General features: G+C 29.6%; 1 protein-coding gene across 1 annotated transcript in view; it reads right to left on the bottom strand.

Annotated features, from left to right (window-relative positions):
- LOC119680900 (DDRGK domain-containing protein 1-like) overlaps nucleotides 1-15,425 on the bottom strand; it is a 23,589-nt gene extending 8,164 nt beyond the window's left edge. Inside the window, exons 1-5 of the mRNA XM_038093924.1 lie at nucleotides 15,271-15,425; nucleotides 9,442-9,489; nucleotides 9,239-9,310; nucleotides 260-516; nucleotides 46-182 (exon numbers count right to left, since the gene is read on the bottom strand). Coding sequence (XP_037949852.1) covers nucleotides 46-182; nucleotides 260-516; nucleotides 9,239-9,310; nucleotides 9,442-9,489; nucleotides 15,271-15,319 — 563 coding nt within the window. The 5' untranslated portion in view covers nucleotides 15,320-15,425. The remainder of the gene's footprint in view (nucleotides 1-45; nucleotides 183-259; nucleotides 517-9,238; nucleotides 9,311-9,441; nucleotides 9,490-15,270) is intronic.
- Between the last annotated feature and the right edge of the window lie 802 nt (nucleotides 15,426-16,227).

The following is a 16,227-nucleotide window of genomic DNA, read 5'->3' as shown; positions in this document are numbered from 1 at the left end:
TACAGCAATTGTCTACTGTAATTTCAAATTATATAATTCACTTACCTTCGTTGGCTCCAAAATTGACTGGGCGATACTGTACCATAATCAGCTGGATCCAACAGACGTGGCGTTGATGAACCAAACGCAAAAGCTATTGAATTTCTATCTCGTTTTTTAGTTTCCAATCTTGATTCGCGTTCCTACATCATAGTATTATAAATGGGAAAATATTTAAAATTTATTTGCAAACTATTTATTAGTGTATGTAGCTAACCACCTGGTTTTTCCTCAGTATATATTCGCGACGTTCTTTCTCTGCTTCCATAATTGCACGTTTACGCTCCTCGACCTGATGACGTTTTTCAGAATCTCGATTTCTTATCTCTTCAATGCGTCGTCGTCGTTCTTCCTGCTTTTGTTCCTGATATCTTTGTGCCGCTTCTGCTTGAGCTTTGAGCTCCTCGATTTTTCTTTGTCTTTCTTCATTTTGACGTTCTCTAGCTAACTTCAGTTTTTCGTCACGGTCTTTAGCCACTGTTGATGTATGAATGCACAGCACAGCATAAATTATTATCATAAAGATAGATGGATAGATAGATAGACAAGATACCGCACACACAAATATCGAATACGTTGTTGTAGCAAAAAAAAGCAGTTAATGTTAAGTAAAATTTACCGCAAATGAAATTCACATTTCAATGTGAAATCACAAATCACAAATGAAGAAAGCCAAAATTAACAGCGGCCAGCCAAACACAGCAATATTAGAATAGAAAATAAAAAATTAAAAAAATTGAGAATTAGTTTAATTTAGATATCACTTATAGATACTTGAATGCGTTTTTTTTTCTTTGCATATAAAAATTAAAATAATAAATGCTTAAGCAGTTTGGAGCGAGAAACCATGTATGTATGAATTGCAGAGCACACTTCTTGCAAATGCGTCGAAAATGCACCAGAAACATGCATGAAATCAAAGCCACACTAGTGCTTAGGACTATTAAACTATGGAAGAAAGCTGCGTGTTTACAAGCGAACTGAACTGATCGGTCGGCCACTGATCGTTGCAAAAGAAAAAGTAAAGGAAAAGTGAGAGCTTTGATGGATACACATGATCAAGTCGCACATAATGATTGACTCACTGACTCAGCCGCGCAATGAGTCCACACACAATGTGATTATAGACGAGTTAATTCGAGTTTTAAATATAGTAATTACATAACCGTATATAACGCTTTAAAATTTATAAATAATTGGGTTTTGTGTTGATAGGTTCGTTTTTTCTTCTAATTTACCTACTAACAAACAGCTAAAAAGTATCTCTACTAAATTGAGGAATGCGCAAATTATGTTTCTCAGTAGCGCATTTGAAGCGCATTTAAAGCGCCAACATCAAACAATCTACAGCGGTTGCATCATTTAAGACATTTTGTTAATTTAAAATTGTGCCGTTATTAAATATATTTTTTTTTTCATTTTTAATATTTCATGCTGTGAATTTTCTTTTTTAAAGTGCATAAAATCGCATTACAGCAAACTTGACGCCGCTGTATGCATTTATACCAATTATCTACTTATAAAAACAAATAAAATTGCGTAAGAAAATGGAATGTGGCGAAGTATCAAGTGCAATTCTCTATTGTGCATAAGATAATTGCAAAGATTGTAAAAATATATATTGCAGAATCTCTGCAATGGTATGTGTCTCTGCATGGAATGCTATACACTATATAATGCATCATAATTTTTTATAGTTCAAAAAATATTTAAAAAATCAAAAAGTAAAACAAAGATAAAAAAAATTAACTTTTTGATCATTTTCAAAAAGAAATAATATAGAAAGTGAGTGCAGAGAACGGCTATAATAAAGTGGGGAAAGAATCCATTAATCACTTTATATGCTTTTGTCTAGTACTACCCCGAAGTTACTACAGTGCCTTGGAGATTGCTAATTCAATAGCCTGACAGAGATAACGGCGGTAGATTTATTAACAGGTAGATTTAATAGATTAGGTAGGTTTAATTAAAAGACTATCAGGTAATCTTTGTCTAGTAGTCTAAATCAGAGCTGTTCAAAACAACGTGTAGCTATATGGAAATTACGTGCAGAGAACTACTGTAATTAAAATGAAAAATAATGCATCAATTACTTTATACGTCTTTGTCTATTAGTCTAAATCAGAGCTGTTCAAAGCGCGGTTCTTGGGCCTCATGCGGCCCTCGACATGTTTCTAAACTTCTACAATTAGGCAAATTTACTTAACTGACAAAGACTTTAGTATATATTTCTTTGTACAATTGGATCAAAAAATTATTATCCAGTGCTGTAAGTTAACTACATAAAAAATAAAATATATTTCATTTGACAATAACTAATATTAATAGTGTTGATATGAATAGAATTGTAAAAGATAAATAATTAATAAAGAATTAATAAAACTAAATTTAACATTATCGCCGTATTTTTATTATTTTCCGACAAAATTATGAACGTATGTATATATTTCTGCGGTCTCTTCAACCTATTCAGTGATTTGAATCTGCCTGCGATCTTATCTAGTCTGGACAACCCTGGTCTAGTTAATTCGTTTCTTTCATGGACTGCCAGGCAGAGTCAAATAGACTTATCATCAAGTATATCAAATTATTTAAGAAAGATAACACACTTTGTTATAAAGGAAACAATGATCAATATAAGTCATCTTCCATCAATCGAACATCCGATTTTCCAATCTCAATTTTCTCTGATAGCCAAGCTGCCATCAGATCACTGATTGGCACCTCAGCCAAATCAATTACAACTCAGGAAATTGTAGGGCAGACGACCTAGCCAAGGCAGGTGCTCTTCTCCCCAACATTAACCCCTCTGATATAGGCATTCCACTTGCTACAGTTAAACTGGCAATACTGGGCTGACGAACCTCAATGTCAGATTTCTAGGTTGATTTGGCTGAACTTAGACAAGAAAAGAACTAGTCAGCTACTTCAAATAAGGCGGAACCTGCTCAGCACTACGGTATCTGTGCTGACGGGACACTGCGTAATAGGAAGGCACGCTATGAGACTGGGTCTCCCCTTTAATGACTTTTGTCGAGGTTGTGGTTCTGAGGATGAGGAGGAGACTGTACTCCATCTCATGTGTCAGTGCCCTTCCCTAGCCAGAAGAAGATTAAAAACCCTTGGATATCCTTTTCTAACTGACCTGACTGAGTTGTCATCCTGTAATGTTAGGGACCTAGCCAAGTTCATAGAACTGTCAGGTTGGTTTTCCTTTACCTAATAGGGTAGTCGTTACCTTTCTTTCGACGTTGAATGTATACTGATTGCAATCTTTATACAAATCAACGTAACTCCTGTGGTACCACAATAGGCCATTATTTGTGCTTAAGTGGGCTTTTTGGGATACAAGGCCGCCACTCCAACCAACCAACCAACCACCTTCCATAGCAACTCTGAAGGCATCACAATAGGTAAGAGTTGTCACTGAGTAGCAGTGTTAAAATCAAATTTAAAAATTGTTTGTTCCAGTTTGTTTTACTTACTATGCAGATGCAATGTGATAAAATTTAAAAATTATAGATCCGTAACATTAGGTGTTGGATAGAACGCATTGAATAGCAGACATCCATTATACCCATACGGTATAATTTGGAAGGCACAACTACCACAGTTGGCTGGTATAAAACCAAATATTGTCAATCTCAAGAAATTAGTCATCATGTTAACGATTAGCTATACAGCTAGACAGTGAAAACCCATTGGCCAAGTAGATAGGATATCTCTATGGAATTAATGGAATAGAAAACGCAATGTAAACAAGTTCCATATTTTATCAAGTCACGGCTGGTTATGTGAATACCTACGTGCCTTTGTTATGAAAAAATAGAAAACATAATGCACGTTATTCGCATGGATTTATTCCATACATTTCAAAGCAAATTTATGTGTTCTATTGTAATATAGAAATCAGTATTATATATTTTAAAGTGATCTTTCAAAAATAAACGTTTCACTGAATCAAAATTGATCACTTTCTCTGTGATATTCTTGCTACATCACTAAATATATTCATAGTATTTAATTAAATAAGACTTTATTTTAAAAGATAAAAAGGAGATTTTTTCCTCTTCTATAGTTTTTTATATATGTACAAAATTGACATCGAAATGGCAAGTAAAAGATGCATCATGTTTCTTTTGTCAATCACATGAAATTATTTTTTATTTATGAAAATATTCAAACCCACGTGCAATTTATCACAAATAAATAAAAATATTACTTTAAGTCAAAATCAGGTATTCAGCAGAATTTTAAAAGAAGTAGAATGTTAAAGACTTTGGTATTGTTCTTAAGTAATCTGATTCATAGTGAACACCTTAATAGTATGCAATTCTTAAGAACACGAAATAAGTTTTTAACACGTTTAAGAAAATATTTATAAGATACTAAACATTATATACATATATAAATTTAATAATTATTATTGAAGTACAGAAAGCATTGCATCATTTCTTACTAGTAATATTAAATTTGTAAAACTACATACTTTGAGAAAAAATGTATTCATCAGTTTAAATAAAACTTGTTATCTACATACTATGTTCTTGATGGAAAAATTTAATTTAACACGTAAAGTATAAGTATTCTAGTCACTCGCAAGCAAATACATATTATTCTCTTTGGTTTCCTGAGTAAAAAACGTTTCTTAAGTTAAAGCCCGAGCTCAGAGAACGTTATGCACAAATCTGCGGACTGAATCGATTTGCCGAAGTATTCATTTCCAGTTATAGGAACTTTGTAGAAAATCGAAAAGTAAACAGTTCAGCCTGGGATGGATTTGGTATAAAATTCAAAGAATAATATAACCGCAGCAATATATGATAGAGTTCAAGTTGCAAATAGAACCTTTTTCAAGGAAATGAAACTTCTCAACTCAAAAATTATGCACAGAAATCAGAAACTACACAAGTATAAGTGTCTGATCTGATCTGTTCTTACGTACGGATTGGCATGATGGATAATGCTGACACAATGACAGCAACAGTTTGATCATATAATAATAATAAGACAGAATGTAATAGAATAAATTAAATTTCAGCTTTTGAGGTCTGTGTCATTAATACCTCTGAACCGTAACATATTATACCTATTAGCGCCTTTAACAATATTTTATTTTGAGAAGTATAGATCTTTATAAAACGCATTGAATATTTTGCCGATCCAAAAAAACAGAAGGGTATCGATTGATGAGTGTTGCTGCAAAAGCATGCTACAGAATAGGTAGTATCATATCATTGACAGGTGATTTTAACAAAATAGGTATGTACGTGATAGAAAATAAAATAAAACACATTGGTTATTTGTGGAAGAGTAATAGCCTTGTCATTGGAGGAGACTCAACGATCTCCTCACTCCTTACGAAGGATGCGCACCTTTTATATTATTCGTAGAATCATAGGCATTTATGAAAGGTTTAAGTGGGGCATAACACAAAAAAGGTTAGTAAACATTGGCATAGGAGTTTTTTTTTTCACCCTTAACTTAGTTACAAACTCTAAGCATAATGCAAATCATTGTTAGTATTAACAGAGTATTTATTTTTTACTCTTTTACAAGTAATTTTGGTTGTCTTATGAAAACGTAATGCCATACTGCCGCTCCCTGCTTTAATTAGTGTAGCTTTTATCTGCTAAAAGTTAGTATGATAAAACGAGAACATTTTACAAGCATTTACACTGAGAAAATATTAACACAATTTGTTATAATACACTAGTATTATTTCATTATTACAATATTGTTGTTGGTTTGCGCTATAATTACTAAAGTAAAGGGCAACCTACGCGAATACAGGCATAGATTTTGAATTTCAAATTATAATTCAAGTGAGCGCCGTAGTGAGTACAAAGTAAGAGGTAAAAAGCAAAGCCAGCCAAAGCTATGGGGAAATGCAGAGTTTTTGCGCTATCTTGACGTACGTATGGACGAAGTGTACATATAATCTAAAGATTCACATAACCATTGAAATATTGCGAGCTCGTGAAATAATACACATGTATGCCATTATAAGCAAAATATTATCTTAAAACAATTATCAATGAAATCAATAAAAATAAAGAAAAAATGTATAAAATTTATGAGAGTTGGTTTGTACTTTAAGCTTGCCGGCAAATGTGAGATTTCTGACAGTACGAGTAAATACTTTAGATTGTTTTCTTGACTACGTTTAAGCGAGCTTACGTCATTAATTTGGAACTGAGAAACGTTTTTGCACAAAGACTTTTAGGTCAATTTTTCAATTATTTCTCATTGCGATTTGTATATTAGAAAAATGTTTAGATAATTTATTGTATATTTTTCAATATAAGCAATTTTTAATAGAACTATTTTTAAATGTGATATGCATGCGAATGTATGTATAACTGCCTATTTCTTCTGATAACATTTAGTAAGCTAAAGTAAATGTTAAAAATTTCTTCACAGCTGTAAAATGATACTATCATGCATTCAAAATAAATTATAAGCTTTTGTTTTATCAGCGTTTATTAGGCACATTGTGTTGCTCTGCAAGAAAAACATCACTAAATGCGGAAATTAAAAATTATTAATGGGTTCAAAAAGAAAAAAAGCTGGATCAATTCATTGTAGCAATAAAAATGACGTTTTATATAAATTATATTATATATATATATTGCATATAGGATCAAAAGTGCTGGAATGGTATATCAGTCTACAGTAAAATAAGATTTTATCAAACATAAGTTTACTTTCGTACACACAACCAGTTATATGTGAGTTATTCTGGCTAGTCTCTACAATTTCTAAGTTTAAACTAGTAACAGTAAAGTAATTCTACTATTATTTCTTTTTACTTCTCTCATTATAAATCCAATATATAGTAAATCAAAAGGCCCGTTAACATAAATAAAACTACATAATGAAATTTAATACAATTCCCAATGTTTTAGCTTAACTTAATAAGCATACGGGCTATTTCGTTTGTAATTCTCACTTGATTTGAACTACACGATTTATTTATATATAAAACTACATCATGAAATAATTAGCTCAATTTAATAAGCATACGGGCTACCTCATTATAATTTTCACTTGATTGGAACTACACGATTTATTTATATATAAAACTACATAATGAAATAATAGAATTCCCCATGCTTTAGTTTAACTAATAACGATACGGGCTACCTCATTTGTAATTCTCACTTGATTTGAACTACACAATTTATATATATATAAATATATTGTTACTAGAATAAAGCTACTATTAGTTATTGTGCCTTTTAGCCTTCACTAATCTGTGTAGTAGTAAAAGATAGTATTATTTTGTTAATAGGAATACATAATTTTTGTATTGTATGATTGCCATTTTTGTTGAATTTTTAGTTAAATCTTTAATAATAAAAATATTGACGTTTTCAGTATTAGAAAAGATAATGCTACGGTGTTGCATTTATGATGCAATCTACTTTTCATTTGGTTCAAATAAAGCGAAACGGAGGTACTAGATCCACTTTCAGCAATTGTAAGACCCGAACAAATGAGATAGATAGATACTTTACTCTGCTTTTCATAGAACTTGCAGATGTCAATTATATTTGACTTAATACTTGAAAGATAGTAGTTTACAAGCCAGTTAAGGAACCAATGACTAACTTAAATTTTGATATATTTACAGTAAGAAAACTGTCAATATTTTTATTGTTGATCCGAATGAGTTTGGGGCTTTTGGCAATCGCTTATGACTTCCGAAAAAATTGATATGTGGCATTGGTACTATATGACATGTGTAAGGTGAGTGATACTTTGTACTAAAGTCAATACTGAAATAAGATTTTTACACTTCGTACCAAGTAGATTTAGTAAGATTGGAAAAATTTCAAAGCTGCCTCACTATCCGTATATATAATAATATTGATATATAAACAACGTCTAATTCGATATTTTATAATACAAATAGAAATAGTATGTACTTCCTTCTTAAATTTTGTGAAAAACTTTAATAAAGTAAGAATGGCTTTTGGTTGAATATTGCATAGAACTTCATTGGTCTTAAAAACGTTTTATTAAGTAGAAATGTGTCCTGAAGATTTCTATTTGGTCAATCCATCCGAATGATCTCCTACTTCGAATGATCGATTTCTATTTTTCTTCAGAATATGTTAAATATGCCAAATCAGATTCATATGCTACTATACATCTTTAAACCTTATTTAAGTGCTGTTATATTTCACTTTTTTTAATATTATTTTCTTTCAGCAACATTTGAATTAAATACTGTGTATAAATAGAGCTATCTTGGCATAAAACTGCTTTTTCTTATTAATTCAAAGACTTGTTTCAAGTTTCATTATTAAACATATATCATATTGTTTCTCTGTTTCATTATTAAACATATCATATTTTTTTGGTATTGCTAAAGGTTTGAAATTTTAAGCGGCTGTATTAGGAGTAATTTGCTTCTGACGTGCTATAAATTTTTATAGCAACCAAAATTTAAAATGTTTTATAAGATATATTATGCCTGATTATGACCTTTTTACTATATTACCATTTTTGAGATAAGGTTTTTGTTGTATGTTAATTATAATTATTTTATAAACTTATTTCAACCGAATTTTCTTCTTTACTGCTCATTTTGACTGGAATCAAATTATTAGGCGTCTATTAACGATAAAGACGGCAAATAAAATTTGATGATTACCGTGGTTTTAAAAGTGGCCAAATCTATGTTCTAGAGCCAACTATCTATAAAGACGATTAAGCGTCGTTTAATCATACCTTACATCTGTGATACGAAAGTCACTGCATGTGAGTGATAATTAAAACATATATTCCTAAACCTGTGTTCATCGACTATATCCTTTTTCCATTTGTTTTAATCTTATAAAACTTAACAGCAATTTTTTTATTTTTTGGTTTGTTTAAGTCATGTTATTAAGAAATGGATTTAGTATATATGCAGACGATTTTAGGGTTCATTTTATAAATGTATATTTTCATCTACAAATTTTAAAAATTTGCATGGACTCTAAATTACCATTTAGATTTTAAATAAATGGTTTTATAATTGACAGGAACTATATAAATATTAACTACTTGCATTATTTTATTTTTCTTACTGAAAATGATTGCCTATTATTCTAAACTATTTGTGGAATATTCGGGTAACTTTATTATTTTGCATGCAAAACAACATCAATGCAGCAAAGCAAAACCTGAGGATATAAAATATTTCTACCTTGCGAGTCGTCGTCATCTCCACCCACTTGAGCAAACCAATGAATTGTTGCGTTAGTGCTTTCCATTAGTTCTATTAATGATTTGCATGATTCAATAAGTGCAAGATTAGCATAAGTGATTTTTAAATAATTTTCTTAATTGATCTTATCAAATGGCTTAAATGGTTTTTATTAAAATATATCTGTTATTAAAAAAATATACCTCTTCTTTCTGCACTGCCTTCTCGGCTGTCTCTTTGAATCGGTTCAGCTGAAATAAGAAAAAAAATATATATTATTAGACACGATATCCTAAACAAATTAATACTCTTCTATATATATATAATATATATATACAGATATATATATGATAAGTTTTTGCAAGAAGAAGCTCAAAATCTGTTTATGAAGATGTTGATTTATCAAGGGAATTAACACATGATGAAAATTTTGGCTATAAATAACCTAAACAAGTTCAGATATAAATTCCAAGATGAAAAAAGTGGGAAAAAAACTTGGAATAAAAATAAACAAAATATGTATACTCAAGCTGCCTATTCATAACTCATTACAAATCTCACAAGATATAAAAATTGTCTGCACATCTGTGCTGGAAAAGTAAAATACATCATGATTTGTAGACATGAGTAACTCGGATTCGTTAGCATGAGTAAATCAAAAGTAAAAGGTTTTGAGTTGAGTAATTGATATGAACGAAGTTAATTTAAAAATTTGGTTTTAAACGTATTTCTCTATGTAGGATTAGTCACTAAAGCAAATTTGAAGAATTTACTCTCATATATCATACATATGTTATAATAGATTATGTACACAAACGGTATATATGGTAAGAACATAAATGTTAACTTAATTTAAAAATGTTTTTTTTCTAGTTCACTGCCGTCTAATTTATTTTTGATATTTTATTTACTTTCTAAAGACGTTTATTTTTTTTCTTTTTTTAAATTTGCTTTATATTTCACTTTATCAAAAAAATTAATTAAAGATCCTATTATCTTAAATACATTGAATAATGAGTAAAGTCCAAGTTTTATAATAAATAATTAATTTTACATTTTAAATATATATCACGTAAAACAAGATAAATACACTTTAAACCAAATCAGTGTTGTATGGTATGTTCAGTTGTAGAACTAAAGTCTAATACGATTACGTTTAATGAAATTTTATACACAGATAGACAATTATAGTTAATTAATTTATTTTATCATTCATTTACAATTATATATAAACACACATAAATATAGTATATAAGCTCATTCTCAAGCTCCTTAAGAAAAGAAATAAGTAGGTGATGACAAAGAACTCTTCTAGAGCTCACTAAGAAAGCGGGTCACCATAGTCTTTGAACCCATCACTCATTAACTAATCTTTACATATACTCGTAACAAACATGAATATAAATCACAGCGGAACTGTATCTCCACGGGGCTACCAGTTCACAGCTAATCCACCTGCCACGGCAGCAGCGAGACACCAAATTCACGCTTTAGTATCAAGATGACTGAAACTGAAGAGACCCTATGCTCCACTTAGGAGAGAAAGACAGCAGTAAGAACACCAATCATATAAGTATTTAGAGGTAGATGCATTTCTTAAAGCAATGGAAAATTAATACATCCTGTTAATGGATCGAGAGATCAGTTTTTTAATATACACATTATAGACAATATAGACAAAACTAAATATAGTTATTTATTTTCTTTACGAACTTATTAACTTTAGTCTGAAGAATGGTATTATTAGGGAAACGAAGGACATCAACGGTTTTTTTCTACTTCACCAATTAGACGTCGAAGGATTGCTTTCATTAATATATAGACAACTATATAAACATACATATTAAGATATATGGACATTTTTAGTTAAATTAATAAATCGAAAAGATAAATAACTAATAAATATTTAAGAAATAAGCTCTTCACAATGTAAATTGGTGTGAAGTTTACATTAGCGCAGAGTGTTCTAACAGCACATTTGTGGCCGACTCCTCATTCTCTTCACAGAATCTACTGTTTTCATTCGTATGTGTACCCAGTCTCGTAAGATGGTATTTTAGTTTAAAGTGCCCTCTTTACATTTATTTTTTGTATGTACTTTTCCAGAAAGATTAACTGATTTGACTAACATAAGCAAATTAACACTCGTTTAAATATTTAGACAAGAAGGATTCGGCGATAATGAAACAGATGATAAGGTTGCGATGGATGGTGCTTGAAAATTAATCAATAGTTTAATATGGAGAGGTTGGTTAGGATATTAAAAAAAGTCGCAAAGTACCACTGTTCCTTCTAATTTTTAATAAAATCTATTAAAAATGTTTGTAATATGTAGGTAGAATTTGCAAATCACAAATTTGATTGCTCATATTTACATGCATTATACTTTCTAATTTTCAATTATTGTAATTACAATTATTAATACAAAATAACAATAGTTTGCTTAGTCGTGAATCCCGAAACTACAAAAAATATATATTTTTTTAATATCTAATGGACCATTTAGGTTAAACATATTCATGTTCTTATGGTAGTGAGTGAAAAACTATATAGTAGATCACATAAAAAGACCTAAAAATGAGTATACATGGCTTAGGATAGAGTTGCAGTTAGGGTGCACATTGGGAAATGACGCATATATGTATGGCAAGCAAGTTTAGCATATGGCTATATTGTGAGCTCAATTAGTTTAGAATATATTAAAGATCTGTGGATGTAAACATGATTGATACGAAGAAAGGGTTCCACTGTTTCATCTTGGAGTTAGGGTTTTACTGAACATTATGTCATTGGAGTGAGCATCTGTATAGCATGCAAAAAGGTATCTTTAAGACAGTAGTTGATTATGCTTTTATTATTTATTTTGAAACTTGTGTGAAGATGGTCAACATGCAATGCCAAACAGTCTCAATCTGTCAAGCCATGTTTAAACATGATTGGATCTTATTGCATTAGCAAAATCATCATTCAATCTATTATTATTAAATTATTAAATAGTACTTAATATTATGTAATACTTTTCACTTTATTATTTAAATACTAATTTAGTAGACTAAATAAATTTCCCGAGCGATTAGAATCAAAAGCAATAGCATAAAATTACACATGATTATTTATTAAAGTTATTTGTTATTAGAGTTATAAAAGTTCTCTAAACTTCTAAAAATAACCGATTGGTTCGTTTCTAACATTTCAAAAACAGAAGTGAAATATTCGATTTTTAATTTATTATTATATATATATACATAAAATTGGCTTTTCAATATTTTGTGAATAGAAATCCCAGTTGGGTATGATTTATAGTCTGGTGGTGTAACTTTAACATATTTGATGAAAATGGCATTACAGTTACCGTCAATGGACAATGCTAGAGAGACATAATAATTGATTTTATGTAACATCAATTATATGGTTTCCATTTAGATGATATGTGTTCTCAACAAGATGGTACCTCTAAATACACAATCAATATACGAAGAGAAAAATACAATACTCCAGAAATGGCGAAACTCATTATACAATGTAGCTCTATCGAAATTTTTCAATGGAGTTTTCTAAGTTTAAGTTACCAAATAAAACACAAACCAAGTGAATTATCAATATAATGTACCTTCTGCTCAAAAAGTATCCGGATTTCGTTGTTTGTTAACTACTCCTTAATAGACTTTTTTAAAAAAATTTTTTTTTGTTATGTTGGTACACCCTTTCTTGACATACGGTCAATTAGTTTGTATACAGCAGCTGTTAATGCGAGACTACCTCAAGTGCATTTAGCGATTTTTACTATGAAAAATACTTGCTGTATGCGTTTTTATGACCAAATACGGCACCACTGTCATCACTCAGGCACCATACTCACTAGATCTGGATCTGTGCAACTTTTTCCTGTTCCCGAAACGCAAATTGCCCCTTCGTGGTAAGCGTTTTGAGTCGACTGAATCGGTAAAAGAGAATTCGCTGAAGGAATTAAAAGCCATACCTTCACGGACCTATGAAAAGTGTATGGAAGATTGGGTTAAGCATTGGCATATGTGTATCGCTTCAGAAGGAGCATATTTTGAAGGAGATAAAATAAATTTGGAATAAAATTTAAATTTGTGTGTTTTATATACAAAATCCGAGTACTTTTTGAACAGAAGGTATAGATGAATATTTTATCTTATAATTATTAATTTTTATATGAAATCCAACATATTAGCTTCCATTTAATTAAATTTCATATTAATTTAATAGGTTAAAAATGTATTTTACTTTTGAGTTTATAAGTTCAAATGAATTACTAATATTATTGATCTGATGTATAAGCATGTCCCCAAAATGAAGCATTCATCAATTAATAATAAATTTAAATATCTTTAACCGTATAAAGAGTTCAATGTTCTAATTTTTTTTTGAAATCCATTTATTTTATTACAATCTGTCAGGTATGAATGACAATAAGTAATATCTATAATTATATATCGTAATAATAGTTATTACGATCTAAAGAAAGAAGGGCACGTATGGACTGTGTCCAGTGACATATCCATATATATTTAAAATAACAGCGTGTGATCTACATGTTCTAATAAGAAAATGTATATTTTAGTAAATATCACGCTATACAATATACTTATTCTACCTACTTTTAAATTAAAGGATATTGTATATAGAGTAGGGTGTTGTGGTTTTAAGTATATTGTCTATAAATAATCCTCTACATTGTAAAGAAAATAGTAGAAAAGACGTTGTCTTCCACGACAGCAACTTCAGACTTAACACACACCTTAAACATTTCGATTGTAAGTTATTTGAAGGAAGAAGGTTTTGCACACATGTCGCAAAACCGGCAGAAGGCACATCATTTATTTATGTTTCACAAAGAACTTAAGTAAATGAAGAGGACATTTTTTGTTCTGAAGCTTTTCAAGTACTCAAACCATAGTTTTGATGAAACTTAATGATATGCGTAATCTGCATTAAACATGCACTTTGAAGAGTTTTTTTTTTTGAAAATAATTTTTTAAATGTTTTTACTACGACATTGTAATTTAAATTATAAAAAATTATAATTGAATTAAAAGTGTCCTGATTTTGCACAATATTTAATAAAATAAGACATTGCATACAGTTTCTTTGTTAAAAAATATTTAAATTATCTAAAAACCTATTATGGCCAAATGGTTGGTAATAACATTATTTTTAAATATATTTAAGAAAAATAATTATTTCAACTCCGTTTCAATAACTATGTCATTTTACAAATTTAAAATATAACAAATTGCTGAATTTTATTCAATTTTAACGGCATGACGCATCCTGTGTAAATGACTTATCTCTTCGCGTGTTCAATTAAAATTAGAAAGTTGTGCAACTTCTTAAATTTTGGAAAAATTATCTTATTTTATTGAAATCGTATTATGTTGGCTTCCTTTAAATCGCGAAGGCAGCATTATTAGTTATATTGCAAGGAAAACATTACATTTTACAAAATGACTCAACATTTTACTTTCCCTTCTTTTTTGCACTTTCTTTGTTTCTCATTTTTTTTCACATAAATAGGAAAAATTTTTTATTCAATATGAAAATCTTATAAGATTCTTTTCCAACGACAAATTTACTTCAAAAAAAAAAAACACAAGTTCACAACTCCAAGAGGAAAATCAATTTACCCCCACAAATCCAAAGTGAAATGCAGTGCAGTTGACTGCGACGTTTCTTTTTGGAATTTTACGTAAATTTATTTTTAAACTTTTAAATAGACGCCCAAATGCAAATATATGCATACACAAAAAATTATTCTTTAAAACAGAGCAGAGACAGTTTTATTTTAAATAAATATAAGTCACATATGAGATTAAAGTTTCTCTTCGAGTTTTTTTTTTTTTTCATTTTAACACTGCTGTGCCGTAAGTTACGCTGGCGTCAAGGCTGCACTTTAATCAATTGTTTTCACATGAATTTTTAGTAATTTAATTTTTTTTCACTCGCATATAAACGCGTGCAATATTTGCATAAATTATTAGATATATTAGAACGATTATTATTTGTACCTGTTTGACTATTTGTTAAAATTTGTTGATCGCCCCCAAGACTCGCCATATTTTTTACTTTTACATCAGTCACTTGGATTTTTTCTTAAATTTTAGAACTAAAATGACGACGACGCAAACGACGACGAATACGAAATTTGATCGAATAAGAATTGAAAAATAGATAGAAATGTAGTGTAAAGAGGAATTGAAAATGACAAGTGTATGAAACATACAACAGTGCTAAAATTTAGTACAAAAACTTACATGATTTGTAGGGTTGTCGATATTGTTGCATTAAGCACTTTATACAAAAATCGATCATATGTTGTTACTTCAAGCATACTTATATGAACAATATATATGTTGAATGTTCGTATCAGAGAATATCTTTTATCTATCTTTATTTAATATCTTTTTTATAAAATCTTCTTTGGTTCGTATATTACTAAATTTCGAACTAAAATGAATGTTTTAGTGTGTTCTATGGCACTTGGGTGTTAGAATATTATTCAGCATTTTTATCTTTACCAAAATTCTTCCGTGTTGGAATATTCCAAATGCAAACTTGTGAATAAAATAACTAAAATATTATGCTTAATTCAACCAAATTTAATAAGTTGAATATAACAATACTGCTTATTTACATATTATTTTATATAATAAAAAAAAATAATATATAATAAATAATATAATAATATATTATTTTATATAATAATTATTTAATATAATAACATTTTATTAGTGCACACAGGTTATTGACATACATATTGTCTTTATCCAGTCAAATAATTAAGACACATACCGTCTAGGTTAAGCGTAAGACTGGTCTTTTTGTTATATATGCTACTATTGTCTATTATATGAATAATTAATACATTAACAACATTTAAAGGTAGTGACCACATCAGTGTTTCAGCAAACATTAATCTCGTCTATGTAACATTCTCACTTCATTTTTTCGAACGATTTTTTGCA

This window comes from Teleopsis dalmanni, chromosome 1 (assembly GCF_002237135.1).
Source record: "Teleopsis dalmanni isolate 2A chromosome 1, ASM223713v2, whole genome shotgun sequence".
Taxonomy (NCBI): domain Eukaryota; kingdom Metazoa; phylum Arthropoda; class Insecta; order Diptera; family Diopsidae; genus Teleopsis; species Teleopsis dalmanni.
This window is presented reverse-complemented; position numbering and strand designations above follow the sequence as displayed.